Source organism: Lipotes vexillifer, unplaced genomic scaffold, assembly GCF_000442215.2.
Source record: "Lipotes vexillifer unplaced genomic scaffold, Lipotes_vexillifer_v1.1 scaffold796, whole genome shotgun sequence".
NCBI classification, from domain to species: Eukaryota; Metazoa; Chordata; class Mammalia; order Artiodactyla; family Lipotidae; genus Lipotes; species Lipotes vexillifer.
This window is the reverse complement of record NW_006773072.1, coordinates 2,066,456-2,084,378: the sequence shown is the minus strand read 5'-3', so window position 1 is coordinate 2,084,378 and position 17,923 is coordinate 2,066,456. Positions and strand designations below refer to the sequence as shown.

General features: G+C 34.8%; 1 protein-coding gene across 2 annotated transcripts in view; it reads right to left on the bottom strand.

The window, feature by feature from the left end:
* Window positions 1-17,923, bottom strand: part of EFR3A (EFR3 homolog A) — a 99,171-nt gene that overhangs the window by 29,751 nt on the left and 51,497 nt on the right. For both annotated transcript variants that reach the window (XM_007447989.1, XM_007447990.1), the window contains 8 exons: window positions 16,845-16,982; window positions 14,504-14,582; window positions 12,018-12,153; window positions 10,103-10,270; window positions 6,008-6,122; window positions 4,710-4,761; window positions 2,949-3,121; window positions 2,409-2,484 (listed from right to left, as the gene is read on the bottom strand). In XM_007447989.1, coding sequence (XP_007448051.1) covers window positions 2,409-2,484; window positions 2,949-3,121; window positions 4,710-4,761; window positions 6,008-6,122; window positions 10,103-10,270; window positions 12,018-12,153; window positions 14,504-14,582; window positions 16,845-16,982 — 937 coding nt within the window. The remainder of the gene's footprint in view (window positions 1-2,408; window positions 2,485-2,948; window positions 3,122-4,709; window positions 4,762-6,007; window positions 6,123-10,102; window positions 10,271-12,017; window positions 12,154-14,503; window positions 14,583-16,844; window positions 16,983-17,923) is intronic.

The window sequence follows — 17,923 nt, the reverse complement described above, 5'->3', positions numbered from 1 at the left end:
TAGGGAAAAAAAGCAAGGAATAATATTCATGAAAGCAAGGACAGTGATTACCTCTTGGGGAGAAGATGGAGTTGTAAACAAGATGGGCATGTGGGATGCTTTTAGCTGTACTGCTGCTCACTTAAAAGTAATTAAAATAATAATGCCTATATATTTTACATTTCATAATAAGAAGTACTTTTTTTTTTTTTTTGCGGTACGCGGGCCTCTCACTGTTGTGGCCTCTCCCGCTGCGGAGCACAAGCTCCGGACGTGCAGGCTCAGCGGCCATGGCTCATGGGGCCCAGACGCTCCGTGGCACGTGGGATCTTCCCGGACTGGGGCACGAACCGGCGTCCCCTGCATCGGCAGGCGGACTCTCAACCACTGCGCCACCAGGGAAGCCCCAGAAGTACTTTTTTTCTACATAATCCTTAATTGATAAAACACTAACAAGAGCTCTTTCATACAGTGACATTCTGCCAGGAATTTAGCTCTAGGAGAGTAGCCCTGGCAGGTGAGGAAACAGCTGTTTTCTCTTATCTGGAAATACACCTTCATTAGGATATTAGAGCTGAAAGGGCACCTCCCAATGTAATTTGTAAGGGCACCTTGCCCTGGGACAATTTTTCAAACTTAGATCCAATGTCTAAGATGTCCCTAAAACAGTCAGATGGAGCAGTTTTAGGCTGGGCAGTCACCTGAGACACAGCTGCCTGGACATAATGCTTGCATGGAAAAGCCAAAGGTACTGTCCATTCTAAACTGCAAGCTTCTCTTAACCAAAGGGCAGTCCACAGTCCCCTGGCTATAGACCTCAATTTTTTTTCTTCAGGTCTTCATTGAAATTTCCATAAGTGGCTACTTAAAGTTGCATATGAAAACCAAACAACATTTTTACTGATAAAATAAATTAGAAAGTAAATGAAAAAGGGTGTCCAACTGTAAAAATAAAATTTGATAAAGGAAAAATGTGAACAGATTGTTCCTAAAGAAAAATATACTAAAGAAATGGTTTATACTAATGGTAGCAAATGCTTAGCCAGTTTATTTTAAATTATAAAATGGAAGGAAAACTAATTCAGAGAATAGTTTAATGATTCAAAATTTAACAAGGAATAATCTAACCTTTCAGTTAAACCATACTCTTTCAAATTGATTGGCTAGCAAAATTAAGCACAAAGGATTATTTCTATCATACTAGATAAAATAAAATCAATCCAGTCCCAAAGTTCAGGATTGCTTAATGTCATGATGTTAAAGTAAAAAGACCCCAAATTAACTATCAGTAAATTTTTAAAACTCATTCTATCACTCGATTAAAAGTTCCTCAATTATGGGGCATAATTTCTTTGATTAACTAGATGATATAAAATATCGAAAAAATAAAAGTTGGAAAGAGTTAATGCCTTTGACCTATTATTAACCACTTTTTTCATACACAATACAGTCAAACTTAAAAGAATTCTTTTTATTCACATTAATTTAGGAACAGTGATAGTTTGTAAATTATTTTTCAAATGAAGTTTTTAAACTGTGAGGCCATTAACTTGAAACACAGCAATCGATATTAATGGATAAGGACAAAAAAATAAAAGATGGTGACAGGAAGAAAGCAGGGTCTGACAAAGAGCCAAAGATCATCAGGGATTATAGATATCTGTACCTATCTTCCTACAGTCTGTTGTTCTCTGCGCCTCTAAAGATCCAGGCTCACCAAAACTGATTTATCCACCAGAACTGTGATTATACTGAGGTCAGTTAGCACACATGGCATGCTTACTGTTGTACCTCTCAATGTTGAGCTCAGCATCTGGCAATACTACGTACTCAAGCTTTGGATGAAGAATAACTGCACAGAAAGTTTATCTGATATACTAAATAACTTCAGATGCCATAATTTTCTAAATTCAGCCATTTGCCAATACGCCTACAAAACTGAAGTGATCATAATGATAATCTAGCTAAATACTAGTTATACAGGCAGAGATCCTGCCTACCTGACCTTTATACCCCAAATAATGCACAGAATAATGCCTAATACACACTAAATACTCATTATATGTATTTAATCAATGATGATAAGTATTCTCAAAAGCTTGAGGCTGTCTATTAAGGACCCATTAAAAGCGAAAGCAACATTTGTGTTTGGGGTGGGGAGGAGGGCAGGGCAGCAATCACAGAGACATTTTACTCAAAGGGAGAAATCTGGAACTATCACAGCAGACTGACCACCCAAAGCTTAAACGCAGGCCAGAAGAGACGCCATCAGGACGGTTGTGGCAATGTGGGGAGTTGAAGATGGCTTCACATTTTCAACTCCAAAATGCTATGGCTTCATTTTAAGGTTATCGATCAATATAAAACTACCTAACAATTCAAATGGCTATAACTTAAGTCATGCATTCTTTTTCAGAAGATAATCTTACCTTTTTCATGAAACTTGTGTCTTGTCTACAAATTTTTTCTCTTTTTATTTTTAGGTCAGCCACATCTGGTATTATTCTAGAGACAATCAATGCATCATTTTTAATGAACAGCACATTTAGTTATAATATCACATCTTATATGATGAATCAGCTATACTTAGGAGTCTGAACTATTTAACATTCATTTCAATGAGCATTTTAAATAAGCCTATATGTAATGATACTACCAAATTACCAAGTTTAATCAAGTAGAATTGCGTAATCTTGACTTCTGATGTCATTCCTAAGTTTAAAGCAAAACCAAAATAAAATTTATGTAACTAGTGATTACTAGTAGATGAGATCTCTGAAAGTACATTAAAAGACCTTCAACACTATCTTAAAACATATTAATAATTAAATTGTCACAATACCAATTAAATAAAATTCTGGATTAATAAAACCTGAAAATCCTAGATTAAAAAAATTACAATACTTAAATATATTAACATAGAAATCTGAAAACACTATCATTAAGCCTATTTTCAAACAGCACATTACCTGATCCCTCGAAGCTTTGCCCTATTGTCATGGCGATCCATGAGATTATGCATTACTTCCAAGACTAACTGTCTCAGTTCATAGTCTTCCATGAGGGATGGTGATAACAGAGGATCCAGAAAAGACCCTGGCAGTGCAGTAACTATTGTCTTTGCTTTGTATCCAGAGGTTACCTGATTATAGGGAGGAAAAACAAAGAAACAAACAAAAAAACCTTTGTCTTGAGTCCTTCTTTGGTAAAACTCTCAAGCTGTTTTATAAGAACCATAAGCTTAGAGAAAACAGCAAGTATGGACACAAGCCTGAAGGAAAAACTAAAAGGAAATTTGTGAGATGATGAGGATTTTTCTGAATTTACAAAAACATCATTCATAGAGTTAATAAAATAATAGTACACATTTACCATATGCCAGGCATGAATCTAAGCACTATATGTGTATTAACTTCATCCTTACCATATTCCTATGAGGCTAGGCATTAGTGTACCCCCATTTTGTAAAAGAAAACTAAGGCTCAGAGAGACTAAGAATATATGGAACAGGTAGTCAATCCTAAATGGATATAAGGAGACTAGGCAGCAAATAACACAGGTAAGACCTGAAAATTTTTAAATGGCAAATAATTCTTTTATTTTAAATTAAGCAATTTAGGTTAATAAGGAAAGCATTTTCATTTTGGAAAGCTGTACTTTATTCTTTATTTGATGTGACATTTCTGAGTGTATCCCTATGTCTAAAGTTGGAGCTTTTTTTTTTTTTTTTTTTTTTTTTTTGCGGTATGCGGGCCTCTCACTGTTGTGGCCTCTCCCATTGCGGAGCACAGGCTCCGGACGCACAGGCTCAGTGGCCATGGCTCACGGGCCCAGCCGCTCCACGGCATGTGGAATCTTCCTGGAGCGGGGCACGAACCCGCGTCCCCTGCATCGGCAGGCAGACTCTCAGCCACTGCGCCACCAGGGAAGCCCTAAAGTTGGAGCTTTTAATTAGCATATACTTTAATGCTATTAAATAGTTTAACCATACCACATAGAAATTCATTCAGTTGACTACGTAGTACAATTAGGATTAGAGACAAGGTTATTTATTCAGGGAATTTATTTAATATAAAGGCTTAGGACCAAATGAAATTTCATGTGGGTAATCTCTATATTCAGGATTACTAGCATAAATAGAACATCTAACATTTATATTTGGGCACTCATTATAGGATAAAGGTGATTTTATAAGTGAGCAGAAATTGGTGGGACAATTACTACCCACCTAGAAAAATTAGAAATATATCCATATCTTATACCACATACAAAAATAAACCTCAGATCAAAGTTCTACATGTGGAAAGCTGAATTTTAAACCTTTTGTAAGAAGATATAAACAAATGTGTTTATATCATTAGAGTAGGCAAGGAGCTCTTAAACAAGATACAAATAAAAAAGCAAAGATCCTGTAAGAAAGGACTGACAAATCTGGCTCTAGCTGGGCCCAGGCATCTTCATCTATAAAATGGCAATGCTTCCTGCCCTTGGTATGTTTCATCATTATGAAGATCAAATAAGACAACAGAGGAAGTGAGGAATAAACAATAAAAGTAAAATTTTAAAGAATGAAAAGCATTATATTCAAGTATATAAACCACAGAAAAAAAACTTACTGTAAATACTATCTTATAATACAAGAAAAAGAAACTGATAATGTGAAGCTATTCTTTTAACCTCTTTAATAATTTAGGGTTAAGTGTGTTCTTCACCTGTCTTAAATTCCTTACCATAAGTAAAGATCTCAGCAACATTATCTGAATCCGCCTGGTTCCCAAATCCCTAAAATATACAAAATAGTGGTATTATCTTATTAATAGTAATTAACTTCATTTCCTTACATTATTATTTATTGATTTTAAAACTCTACTCATATTAGCTATACAGATTTTATTTTCATACTAGCTAAAGTCAAGGCTCACTTTATACTCTAAAGTAAATTTCACATGAATTAAAGGGTTAGATGTTAAAAAATAAATCAAATTTGAACAAAGAAAATTAAAAAGCTATTGGCTCTCAAAGGAAACAGACCTCTACACGTAATGACATGAAAAGTCAGTTGTATGAATACACAACAAAACAACCTCAATTAAAAGATACTATAAATTGGAGAACAGATCTATTGCAAATATAATTGACAAACATAATATCTATTTAACATATATTAATAAGCAGGTAAGAATGTGCCTAAATAATTCTTATATAAATAGTTCTTCAAAAAAGAATTAACAAATGAAGAAAGGGTTCTCTAATTAATGGCCAAATAAATATAAGTCAAATAAGAGTATCATCTCCTTATTAAATTAGTAACATACAAACATATTTACAAACTAAGGCTTTAGTATGTTGTAAAATCAAAGCAAATCTATAAAATGAGGGGAGGGGGTCAAGACATATGATCTTTAAAATAACTTTCAGTTCTAGAACTCTAGAAATAAGTAAACATTCCTTCCACAGTGACAAACCTGAAACTTTACCCTAAATAATCTACATATATAGAAAATGCCCAGGCTGAATAACCTTCCACCTAGCCAATATAAGAAAATTTGAGAATTTATGATATACTGAAAACTGATTCTAAAAGCATGCAATGTTTTTTTGGTTTTGTTTTGTTTTTTAATTTTTATTGGAGTATGGCTGCTTTACAACGTTGTGTTAGCCTCCACTGCACAACAAAATGAATCAGCCATATGTATACAGATATCCCCTCCCTTTTGGACCTCCCTCCCATTTAGGTTACCACAGGGCATTAGGTAGAGTTCCCTGTGCTATACAGTATGTTCCCATCAGTTGCCTATTTTATACACACTATCAATAATGTATATGTGTCAACCCCAGTCTCCCAAATCCTCCCACCCAAGCATGCAATGTTGATTCAACTGCTTAGCAATCTAGTGCCATAACACCACCATAGGACTTTTATTACTGAGTAAAAAGACAAAACATTTTATAGATTTAAGATAAAATTCAATACAAGATTAAATTCAACTGTACAGTTTGAGAACACAGAACAACTACATACACATACCCTAGTTGACTGATATCCAAAGTATGGGTGGACGTTCCAAAGACAGGTACTTTCCCCATAATGAACATCATGATTTCTGACCTCTGATAATCTGGTAGGTTACTTCCAAAAAATCCTATAAAAATAGTAAGATAAATTTAAGATAAATTTTGCAAATGGAAAAGTTTATTTTTCCATATAATAAAAAATCATAATATATTTTTAACCACAGCTTTCAATATGTGGTAAAATAATGTCTTTGAGCTACATGTAAGTCTAAAGATATGATAATTTCTTTGGTAAAAATCATTTACATTATAAGATGTGTTTAATGGACTAATACTTAGATTAAGATAAATGTTTGAAAGTCTTTTGCATACAGTTAACAGTGGCAAATCATCAATTTGAATTGACTGGAGTTTTAGAAAAAGGAAAAAAAACCACTTTTGATAGTATTTCTGATGAAACCCTTGTTCCCATTTTGTAAGCCTAAATTCCTGTTCTAGTAAGAAAGTCAAGAATTAGTCCACTACTTTGGCTTCCCCAGGATTGTTGAAATGTTCTAGAATGTCATTATAATGAGCCAGGTTTACAGTCTAACACTGTGGGTTAATTCAGTATTAATTCAATATACATAATTCAAATTATTTACTTATTTGTCATTTTTCTCAAGGAACTCCTGGGTATTGTGCATATTTTGAATTTATCTGTTATAGCTTTGGAAAGTTTACTGCCTCATCACAGAAGACTTGGGACACTTAATAATCACTTACTCAAACTTTTAACCCTGTTGTTTCTTTGAAATATCAGAACAGGTATTAAAACCTGGTTATTTTTGATCATTTCTTAAAATGCAACATAATCATTACAGAAACCTACGTTTTTAATATTTCTTTAAGAGTAAATTAGTTTTTCAACTTAACTCTTCAGCCTGTATTACTGGAGTTAATAATCTCTTTCTATAAATTCAAATTGTTCTATTTATCATTTTGATTAGATCTAGGGGTAAAACTCATTTCTCTTTATAACATACTCTAGCAATCAAAAATCTCATGATCTTAACATTATTCAATCAGCATAAAGTATATTATTCTACCTAACACTTGAGCACATATTTATGGGGAAAGAAGCTACTTTGTATTTGTATCCTTACAGCAACAAATAATAGTACCTTATGAATCCAGGTACTATTATTTGTGTCAGCTTCCTCTTGTGGAAATTAGGATAAGAGAGGTTAGGAATTCATACAAAAAATTACACAGCTAACATTAAGACCTGAGGTGAGATCTATTCACATTTCCAAAGCCTATGTGTGTTATTATTACTCTCTGCTTCCTCTCTATAAGGTATTTTCAACTTTCCAAGAACTCAATTAGATATGTTCCTAATCACTGTACAAAACTGGGCACTGATTTTCTCTTCCAAGCAAGCTGGTCATTAACCACAAAGACAGAAATTTTCCAACAAGTCAACTGTGAGGACAGCCAGAAAGTTAACTCATTCTCTATTCCCATTGTTTGTATTTGAACTGCTGAATAGAAGTGCTAATGAGCCTCCCCAAAAGAGCAGAGCATTATTTTAAAAGAAAGAGCTTGGCCAAAGGCCTCCTGTCTTCAAGTGCAAAAGCTACAGCAGCCCTGCTCTGTGTCCCACCAATATTCACGTGACCTGATAAAGAAAGAATACTGAGAACTTCTGAAAGAAAATATCGAGGAAAGCAAAAGTGTGATTTAAATAAAAGTCTTATTCACTGTGCCACACTGCATTGTTTTCCTCTCATGTTTTAATTTTCACGTTACTCTGAATGTGTTATGTCACAGAAATATTGCTTGTTTGTGGTATATACATTTTATAACAACATACTTGAGAAACAATAAATTAAATACTCTAGAGTAAAACAGTGACACTGAATTAACTAGAAGTCTCTAAAGCAATTTAAATTAATTCTCTGAAAACAAGACTAGCTGATTTGATATACCATCTTAAAATATCACAGACACCCTGGGCTTTGCCCTAATGAGGACAATTTCTATGCACATGATGAGATTGTGATTAGGTGAAACAGAGGTACTACCCCAAGAAGATCAACCAAAGGCATCCACAAGGTAGGAGTCACGTGCATCAAGAAGCCCAAGCATACGGCCTGGTGTTAAGTTCAATACGTTCAATAAAAAGGTGCTGAATGTGGATGCGTAATGCATGTATGCATATCCATAAAACTTTATAAATAAACAAAGGAAAACTCTGTATTAAATATTCCAAAGGACTATTATAAACAAGTGGCCCATAGGTAGGATATTACTCAAATAAAAGGCATAAACTGAGCTCCAGAATAAATTTATATGACTCTATTATTAGTAGAAACTATTAGTAGCCACTAGAAGTTAGGTACTAAACCCAAGAATACAACTCAATTTGGAAATTATCCTAGAAATCATACAGTTACATTAAAATATGATCTGGATACTCTAAAGAAAATATTGGAAGAGGAGGGTTAAAGTAGGAAGAATTTGATTGCTTTAATTTGTATTTATATACAGTCTGATCATTTAATTTCCCAAAAAATTCCCCATGGCTTTCTTTCTTTCTTTCTTTCTTTTTTTTTAAGTAAGCTCTTTACCCTTTTACCCTTTGTGTGCGTGAGGGGACGGGGAAGCATATGATATTAAAGCCTGAGTATTAGTACCCAGATCCTGGTCTCTAGTGCCTTTCCCCACTAAAAGGAACCACAGCTCCTTAGAGAAATGACTGATTCTAGGATTGGGGCAGGAAGTATAAAATGAACCTAAGTCTGTGCTTAAAAGAAATGTGGGGGGATATTACAAAGATATAAAAAACAGGGGCTCCACTGGCCAAATCTGGGACAGTTTGACCACCAAAATAATAATAATAATTTAATAAGTACAGAATAAATTATGAAGATAAAAATATAAATCCATGAGCTCATACCACTGTATTTAAATAGATAAACACATGTATTCCTACATACATAAGTAGGGAGAAAGAGGGGCTCTTGCTTACAATGAACCCTGAGTGCCAAGTTGATAGCCATCATTTTGTAACCATCATGGTAAAGACTCTGGTTCAGCTAAGAATTTTGAATGGTTGCTAAATCTAGGGTGTAGTTTGGATGGAGAGCAGAATATCTGCACGGCCTAAAAGTATCTTCGCAGAGACTGCTTATTATTTGCAAGGGGAAAAATGGAAACTGTGCAGCAGAGAAATAGAACAATACTTTGCGTGATCAAAACTAACATCACCAGCGAGAAGTACGTGTACTTCTCCGAATGTGATAATCTGAGAACACTATCACTTACGTAGTATCCAGCCAGGAACCCGTAACCTGAATTTAATCATGAGGAAAGAGCAGACAAACCCATGTGAGGATATTTTTTTTTTTAAGTGAGGGGTCAGGGGGACCTATAGTCTTAAAAAATGCCCATATCATAAAAGGGAAATGTTCCAAACTAAAGGAACCAAAGAAATATCACAACTAAATGCAACTAAATGATCCTAGACTGGATCCTGGACCTAAGGAAAAACACGCTATAAAGGACATTATCAGGTCAAATGACAAAACTGAAATATGGAAGTTTGACTAAAGTACTGTATCAAAGTTAAATTTACTGACTTGATAACTGTACTCTGGTTATATAAGAGTACTCTGGTTTATTCTTTGGAAAAATAATCTGTAGTAAAGAGCCATGCACTTACCATCCAGTGGTTAGGAAAAAAATGTAGATGTGTATATGTATGTATCTATGTCTCTCTATACGTATATATTTATATATGTGCTTATGTGTGTATATCTATATATACACACATATACATACACACACAGAGAAATGGAGAAAGGGATGGAGAAAGGCAGACAGAGAGAGAAAGGAAATGATAAAGTAAATGACATAAAATATTAATAGATGAATCTGGGTGAAGGGTATATACAGTGTTCTTTGTCGTATTCTTATGTTTGTTTATTTTCCAAACAGAAAGTTCTTTTAAAAGTCTAAGCTATCATTCACCTTTGACTAATGTCCCGTAAGAGACAAGTACCTTCTGTGAGGGTTTTCTGAATCACTGTTTTCCAGAATAATTTGAAAAGTGAAATGTACTCACCTATTGTTTGGATGATAGCATTCTGCACAATCTTCTCATCACTGTCTTTGGAACTTGTGTTTAAGTTGGCACTGCTTATAGATTCTCCCTGTAAATCACGTGCTTCAAATTCAACACTGAGACGCAGATGTTTCAATAGGGTGTTAAAGACTTCCAGCACTGTGGGTCCTGCAAATGAACCCTGATGTAAGCAGATACATTCTTCTAGCAACGTACATTCAAATCCAATCCTCGTATTTCTCAACAGAGATTTCTGCGTATTTTCTAAGTACTTGGAAATACTTCAAAATTTATGAACTAACTAGCACATTAAACAAGTAAATGAGAAATACCTAAATAAGAAAGTCTCCTAGCTATTCCAACAAACATTTACTGGGCATCTCTGAGCAACTCACTGTTTGAATCCTTGGTACAAACCACACAAAATGTGTATATTCATACAAAGATTACCAAAAACTCTCCATCTATCTAATCTTGTCTACTCAGAATAATGTGTACAGTATTGGGATAACCTGACTGTTGGGTCAGAATCCAGAGAACTATAATATAGCTCACTGTGGCCTAAGAAATTTATTTGGCATCTTTTGAGGCTGAAGAAGAAAGAATTTTGCCTCAATTATTAGACAGAAACTAGCCAATTTATCACATTCAGGTAAACTGACTATGCTCTCTGTTTTTAGTACTATAAATACTCTGCCTGTGTTTCTGGCACTGCATCTATCACACTACACTTTAATCAGTGTTTTTATTTCTGCCTCCTACTCTAGATTCCAACTTTCTCCAGGACAGGCAGCCACGTACAAATGCTTCTTTGAATGTACAAAACCTAAAACATAGCAACCTCACACATAATAGATATTAGCAGGTGAGACGATTCAGTCAATGCATCATCTGTGTTTCACTTCATATTTCAAGTTAACTCTTCAATTAAGTAACCTGCTTCCATCTCTTTGAGATAAGTTATAAGTAATGACAAGTCCATATCCAAAATGCCCACTCTCATTTGACACTGAGTGAATATTAGAATATTTCAGCAGCTAATGTATAGTTCCACTTTCATTTTGAAGCAAAGAAACCATAACTAGATTTTCCTCCTAACTTCAGTAATTTTATTAGGGACCCTTCCATTCTTCTAATCCCATGTGAGTGAAAAAGCATGATGTCTGACCTGTCCGTTCTCCTTGTTACCCCTCTAGTCAGTCAGTTATCAAATCCTGCTGGCTTTACGTTCCCATTTCTACTGCTGCCATCAAGGTCAAGTTCTTTCTCTGTGCCTACAATGGTGACAACCACCTGTGACTTCTAATGTGTCCTACGCTTTGCAGCCAGATGAATTACTCTATAACACATCTCTGATGAAGGGTACAGTAAATCTTTAACTCGTGTCAGTCCACTGTAGAATGACACCCGTGGCCTGGCCACAAGTGGAACTTTAAGCCGCTTCTCGGGCTTCCCTCACACTACCACCATACGTCCTCGTCAAATGGGCTACATAATACTTGCCTCCTGCTGATCCATTTTCCCTCCCTTCTCTGGACCCTGGTTTTCTTATGATATGTGATCAAACTCTGCCTTGTATTACAGTGTAGGTAAAGTCATCTAACTCCAAGTAAACCATAACTTTCTTGCATCTGTACCCTCCCAATGTTTAGCATATAACTAACTGGTATTCAAGAATCTTTATTGGGCAAAAAGAAGGAAGGAAAGAAGAGAATGATCTGGAGGGAAGTGTTTAACTGTAACTAAGGAAGTCTGACAACAGTCATGTGAACCTAACATTTCAAGAGAAATTAGAGCACATTTAAAAACATTGCAAATATTTTCAAAGAGTTTTCCACACATTGCTATTCCTACTGAAAAAAAAATTCTGAAAAAGATTAATGAATTTTTTTTGTGGGGGGGTGCTGGCACTCACCTATGGAACCTTTAGCAGCAATGGCAACAGCCTCTAACAGAACCTGAATAATACCTGCTCGAACTCGTGGAGAATCTTTTTTACGAGCATCAAGGTGTCCTAGAATCTCCTGGATCACATGGTGAGAATACTGAGCCTAAAAGAACAAAATAGTGTAAAAATATATGAACAATTACATGCATCCTGGCAGAATTCATAAGAATGATAAACCATGTGACACTTAATGGAACAATATGTAGCCATTAGAAACCATTCTTTTTAAGAATAGATAGGGATACCAGAAAATATTTATGATATCCTGAGTGAAAAAAAACAGTAAGCTGTAAAATACTACGTTAAATAAAATTCTGTTTTTTAAAAAGTATATAAGACTGGAATTATATATGCCTACATATTAACACTGGTCATCTCTGAGAGGGAGATTTATGAGAAATTTTTACTCTCCTTGTACCTCTCTGTAATTCCACAAAGAATATTTATACACTCTTATAACTTGATAATAGACAAAATGTTGTTAAAAAACAGATTATGACATTTATAGTACTTCTCTCTTACCCAACCAGATACATACTATTTCTTATCATGGACATCTAACAATGCTAAACAGTCAAAACTCTCATCTAATCAAGAGCCACTACCAAAATTAAACTCTTAACAATGTGTACCTGATGAAATTTCCTGATCAGGGCCAGCTAGTTTAATGTTTTATGGACAGAGGTTGAAATATTACCTAAGAATGATTCTTATATCAATTTTATAGTAAATGGCAATTAAAACAATCAAATCTATCAGAAGTTTTGATTGTATCAGGATAGTCTTATTAAACAGAAACTCCCATTCTGGTGGGTACTACCATGTAATTTTTGATTAACGGACCTCAAAAAACATATGGTGCACTTAAAGCTCCTTCTAAAGCAATGCTGTGGACCAGAAGTCATTTCTCAGACATTTAACCAACAAATATTTATTGATTCCTTCAGTTTCTTCAACTTTGTAATTTACTTTACTTTTTGTAAAAAACAATTTCATCTAGTAACTAAATCTGAATGAGGAAGGCAAATGAAGAAATACAAGGCTACTGAAGACCAGGGGAACAGCCTTCATTATGTCCACAGATTGCCAGATCAACTTCTCACCTACTAAACTAAAATTAAATTAAAAGATCTTAAAAGTTCTCATCAAAGGGGGAAAAAATGTGTAACTATGTGAGGTGATGGATCTTGAGAAAACTTATTATGGTTATCATTTTGCAATGTTGTATACCTTAATCTTATATAATGTTATATGTCAATTATAATCTCAATAAAACTGGGAAAAAAATTTTTTAAATTATCCTTCCACATCCAAACCAGCTTTATAATAACTACCATGCATTGAAAACCTACATTATGCTAGGCATGCTATAGTAACCTAAACTTATAAGAGATTTTTATGGCATGTAATATATATAGCTTCTAATAATATGGAGCTCTACGGGCCCAGCTGCTCCGCGGCATGTGGGATCTTCCCGGACCGGGGCACGAACCCGCATCCCCTGCATCGGCAGGCGGACTCCCAACCACTGCGCCACCAGGGAAGCCCCTAAACTTAATGTTTAATTTAGACCAAAAGTTCTAGAACAGAATGACCAGAATTTGAATCCTTACGTTCTACCTGTGTACCCTTGAGTGAGGTGCCTGACCTCTCTAAAGGTCAGTTTTCTGATCCGTAAAATGGGGATAATAACAATATCTACTTCATAAAATAAGGAGGATTAATGAGATAAAGCATATACATAAGGTTACTAGCACATTTAGAGGTATAGCCAGCACTTGATAAATGGTACCTTCTATTTTAATATAAAAATGAACCATTCAATGAATTCATTAAAATTTCCTTCTCAGAAATGAGGAAATTGAAGCTCAGAGAGGCTAAATAATTTGCCCAAGTTCTATGCAACTAGCAAACAGCACATCTAGGATGAAAATCCTGGTATGACCTATACTAAAAGCTGTACTGCTTCTTACTACCTTATCTCCTTTAAATTAATGATGACTTTTTAGGGCATTAAAAATGTAGATAGTGTTAAAAAATAAAGACCTAAAATCCCACTTGAATTAAGAGCTAACTGGGTCTGTTCAAGTTTTAAGAAAACCAAGGCTGTCCGCTGCAGTAGATGAGAGTGCCTCATCAGGTGCCTCAATATATAAAGACTATAAATATCAATTCTAATACCAGTTTATCATAAAATATAAATGCTCAATAATGTATTTAATAAATGCACAATAAAGATTGTCATCATAAACTCATTTAGTTCTTTTTAATTAGATATTTTTTCATCTTGGCAAATAAGAATAAAAGTGGTAAATAAAAATAAATGAGACAAAGAACTAAATTAAGAACACATCTTATCTCCTACATTGTTCTCTATCTCTGTCTGAGGACATGCTTATCGACACAGAACTAAAATTACTTATATATAAATATAACAGTTAACCAATCCTTACCTGAATGGAATACATTATAACTTTAAAGCAGTGAACTGCAAATTCATTGGGATCCCATAGTCTGTGATGATCTAAATGCCTGTAAATTAACAGTAAGAAAATTACTTTAAGAATTCCTTATTGTTATTACACTTTCTCCTCTAGAACCCTGAACAATATGCAAAGTCTACCAATCAAAATAATATTATCTAAAAGAAAGTCAATGTTTCCATTTCCAGAACAACTGCCAAATCCTTTCATAAAACAGTAACAATAAAAGACTAGAATACACACACACACACACACACACACACACACACACACACATATACATACATACATATATATGATTTTTCAATACCAACATGAGCTGGCAAGAAAGAAAAGTTCCTCAGTCCAGACTCCACAAGAAGGTGAGAATCTGGAGAGGTAAGTATACATTGAAGCCAGCAGTTGTCTTAGGCACATCTTCAGATCTCTGGTAGCTGATAGCTAGTGGTTTAAAGGGTTGTATACACAGGAGACTGGAGACAAAGTTTAGGGTCCACCCAGGAAAGGTGGCTATCAGATCAGAAACACATGCATCAATTCAAGCCTTAAAAGATGACACCTTCAGTGAATCTGGGGGAATGTTCTATGTTGTAGAAGACTGTCAAAAAGCTTGTCTGTGTGGCCTTGGCTCTGAGAAGAATCACAAAAACGAAAGTCTCTCTGGAGAATTCAACCATACACCTAGCACCCAGGCTCTCATCTCTGTTGACAGAATTCACAAGTATCATCTTGGTTGACAGAGTTCACAAGTATCTATGTGGCTCAAAAAAACTGAAGATAAGAATGTAGTTCAAAGTGGTGCCTGGATAAGACTGCACCCATGCCTTCAGCAGAAGCAAAACAAAGCCTCTTGTGGAGTACACACCATTAATCCAAGCCTCAAAGAATCCTCACAAATAAAGGTACAATGAATATGAGCTCAAAATTAAAATTCACAGAACACACAAGGTAAAAAGCCACTATGAATGCCAATTATCAATCAAGTTTTTAAGGACTAGGACAGTTTTATTCATGTATATATTCCACCAAAATACCTGGTACCTTACTTGCAGAGGGCATTTAATATTTAATCAACTAATTAACTAAATTGCTAATATATAATTAACTATTTAATTAACATTTAATTAGATTAACACATGATCAGGAGGTACGTCCACTAAGTTCTACATAGAAAAGAATATGGCCCACTTCCAAGTTACTCAAGTAATCAAGTATAGTTAATTCGGTAGTTTCTTTCTTTTAGACTAGCTCTCTAGATTTTTAAGGCCTTACAGATTACCTCTCGGTTAACAAGATAAAAGCTGGAATTCTGATATTAAATCAGCATGTCTGGAAAAAATAAATCTGCCTTTAGTTATATTTGACATAATTTGATTAGTTCTTAGTAGCATTTTCATAAGCCCACAGAGTCTTTAAACGGTAAATCTCAACTTTTTGGTGGTGGTAGCAGTCGGGGGTGGGGTGGGGGGAATCCTTTTGAAAACACTATAATATTTCTCTGATGCTTAATTTTGCAGTTTATAGATTCTTGTAACTAAAGCTCAACTTTGAACCCAAATATCTGCCCTAAATAAAGAATTCTGGATGTTACATTTTGACTACTTTATACATATGCTATAAAGACATTATTATAGTCAGGAAGGGGAAAGGACAAGGCAAATGATTAACAAAAGAAAGACTAGCAAAAATGTCCAGAAATTACACAGAATGTCATATGAATCTATCACCTGACAACTGAGTTAGAACTCAGAGGGTTTACAAGGCTTGAGAGATAACGTCTATGTGGAGAAACTCAAGGCTCACAAATGTATTCTGCTTGGAAGGCAGCATATAAGTACCAACAAGATATTTAATATTCCTGCTCTGTTCAGTCACTCAGTATAAGATAAAACTTAGTCAGAGAAGAGAATGCGACCGAAGGCAGTCCAGCCATGGCAAAAAGAAAGCCAAGAAATAGAAGCCAGGGAACATGAGGAACTGACCAGAAGTTAATAAAATAAGATACATCATACTTGGACATTCGTTTGTTTCAATATTTTACTGGATATATACATTTCAAGGTGTGAATAAAAACTCTAGTGAAATGATGCACATGACTGTATTTCCTATTTAAGGGGGAAAATCTAGTGAAGTGGTTGAACAAGTGCTCAAAGGGATGTTATCTGACTCACTCCTGTGCCCTCCCACATTGCTACACTGGCTCTATTAATAACTCACTCACACAGGTAAGAGTATTTGTCCTCTGCAAGTAAATTAAAACAGAATGAATATAGCACAGTAACAAGTAGCCAGGAAAACACCAACTACTTACGCAAAAACTGGTCTCACAGCATTATTCATATTCCCAAAAGTCGCTCGGCCCAGCAGTTCTCTGAAGCAGTTTTCAGCCAGCACAGCGGGATTCTCTTCTTTGTCAGCTGCTGAAGGAGAAGGAGGAGGGCCTATGCGACTGAAAAATAAAGACAAACAAATGAATGCGAGAATTCTGACACTAGTTCTGACAGTTAAACAGATTTTTACTTCTCGGAAATATTAGAATGATATTTTCTTTTTATCCCAAAATAACTTTAGAGCTTAATTCTACTTCATGAACTCAATACCTTGAAGCTAATCACATAATCTTTCAAAATTGGAAAGTTAACTTCACTTGTATAATTTGTTTCTAACTAACAGAATATCTTTTCTAAAGGCGAAATACTCAGTAGTTGCTATTTTGTTAACTTCCTACAACTCTGCTACATTTATAGCAAAATCCTAGTAAGAACAAGGTGCCCAAAGATCACCCAGTTTAACGGTAAGTGAGCAAAAATAAAATCAAGTAAAAAACTATGGCACAGTCTGAATAAAAAATACAAATTTAAAAGCTAATTAGAACATTTGTATAAGTAGATGTCTTCGATAGACACTATTTGTTCATATTTTAAAACCTTATTTTAGACTAATGTATTCATGTGCAATAATAATTTCAAAAAAGCATGTATCTGTAGCATTGGGATAAAACCATGAGAAAACACAACTTCTTAAAATTTGGCAACCAATGGTATCAGCATTCCTGTATCCTATTTATGCTAATCCTGTACCTCAAGAGCCATAATTATGGGGAGTCAATTCTCAACTAGCCAGGTACCTTTAGAAGAATAAATATTTTAGACAGAAAAACTAAGCTCAGCTACATTGCCAAGAACAGGAAAAATACAGAAGGTGTTAAAATATATCGTTTCACATTTTAGGTTTCCAAAGCTGGAGACAATCACATCTAAGGAATCTAGCATAAATACTTGCTGTAATTGCCATAAGTTTTGATAAACATATAAGCGCTTGCAGAGTTACCAGTTTCACCTTTTCACTTCTAGACCACTTTTATTTTGATATTGCACACATAATCATCAA